General features: G+C 40.2%; 1 protein-coding gene across 3 annotated transcripts in view; it reads right to left on the bottom strand.

Moving 5' to 3' along the window:
- The window catches only part of rtn3 (reticulon 3), a 23,826-nt gene extending 22,470 nt beyond the window's left edge, over positions 1–1,356 (bottom strand). Inside the window, exon 1 of one of the 3 annotated variants that reach the window (XM_016474766.1) lies at positions 1,064–1,356. In XM_016474766.1, coding sequence (XP_016330252.1) covers positions 1,064–1,157 — 94 coding nt within the window. In that variant the 5' untranslated portion in view covers positions 1,158–1,356. The remainder of the gene's footprint in view (positions 1–1,063) is intronic. The other 2 variants (XM_016474767.1, XM_016474768.1) reach the window with 2 other exon arrangements.
- Positions 1,357–1,384: the final 28 nt, after the last annotated feature.

The following is a 1,384-nucleotide window of genomic DNA, read 5'->3' on the forward strand; positions in this document are numbered from 1 at the left end:
ACACACACACACACATATATATACACATATATATATATATACATACACACATGTAAGTATGTATATATAGCCTTTAATACCGTATTTACTGTAAACTGCAAAAAACGTGACAAGCGAGAACAATTTATTAAATCAATCCTTGCATACTTGGACTTGGACAGTAGACATGGTAATTCGGACTCATTTTCGAAAAGATTCTTTCCATTTTAAAGAACCTAGAGAATTCTTTTACGCCATGACATAATTACGTCACCCTGACTTGGCATATTTAAACGTCCCAATACAGACATATGCAATCTTTTTTTTCCCAGTTTAGTATATCGCACCCATGATTCAGTTCATAAAAACAAAGTACTTAAGAGCACAACTATTATTATGCACTAATAATAAAATTAATTAAAATCTAATTTAAACACATATACTATTCGTGACGGTTCTACGTACGAATCTGTTCAGTTCTGAACATTCAATTGATTCTTTGACCAGATCCGACTCAAAAGAACGATCCATAATCGGTTCTAGACAGCTAGGTTGATTATTCTAGCTTGTCACGTCGCTAGCACTGTAGATGGGGTGTGTATGTGGGTTCTTCCTTCATTTACTCTGTCTTCCAGTTTCGGATGCATCTGCAGTGCAGATCATCAGCTGAGCCGCAACATGTGCACATGGGTTCAAAGGGGTATTATGTGTCCCCATATTTCTTCGTGGCCTTTTCCTAAAAATAAACGTCAGGTCAAAGCTGTGGATGAGAACACATTCATTCTGAGTCCCACATCCGCCATGCCATTTATGCCTGCAAAGTGTAACGCCAAAAATCTTCCTACTAAGCCCAAAAGGAGGCGATATGGAAAGTGTACGTGAGAAATAAACAGTGCAAGACTATTACATAACGCCAGAGAGACACAGTATTACCTTCAAGGCATTTTAAACGTGCATTCAATTGAATTACACTGTTATCAACTGGTATTATACGCAAAATAAATCAGTAAATACACCGTCTAAACTTAAAAAACAAACATAAAAAAGTCAACGAAACTGTTGTATGACTTTCACGTTCTCTTACCGGAAAACTTCGAGTCTTTGGACGCTGCAGAATGTCCATCGTTAAGGCCGTGTGACGACGAAATCTGAGAAGACTGGTTCGTGGGATCTGCCATGTTTGTCGTGTTGTTCTGCAGGGTCTGTAGTGTAGAAGTGTCGCTTGAGGTTTGGCTGCTTATTGATACTCTGAACGCTCCCGATTCACCGAGTATTTCCCAATACAGCAGCGGCGTCACCGAGCCTGCACAAGATCATGAGGTGAACCTGCCTGAATGTTGCAGTGGATGGGGCGGTGGAAGACAAGTAGGGCGGGTACGAGAGAGAGAGAGAGAGAGAGAGAGAG

Source organism: Sinocyclocheilus anshuiensis, unplaced genomic scaffold (genome assembly GCF_001515605.1).
Source record: "Sinocyclocheilus anshuiensis isolate Anshui unplaced genomic scaffold, SAMN03320099.WGS_v1.1 scaffold1644, whole genome shotgun sequence".
NCBI lineage: Eukaryota > Metazoa > Chordata > Actinopteri > Cypriniformes > Cyprinidae > Sinocyclocheilus > Sinocyclocheilus anshuiensis.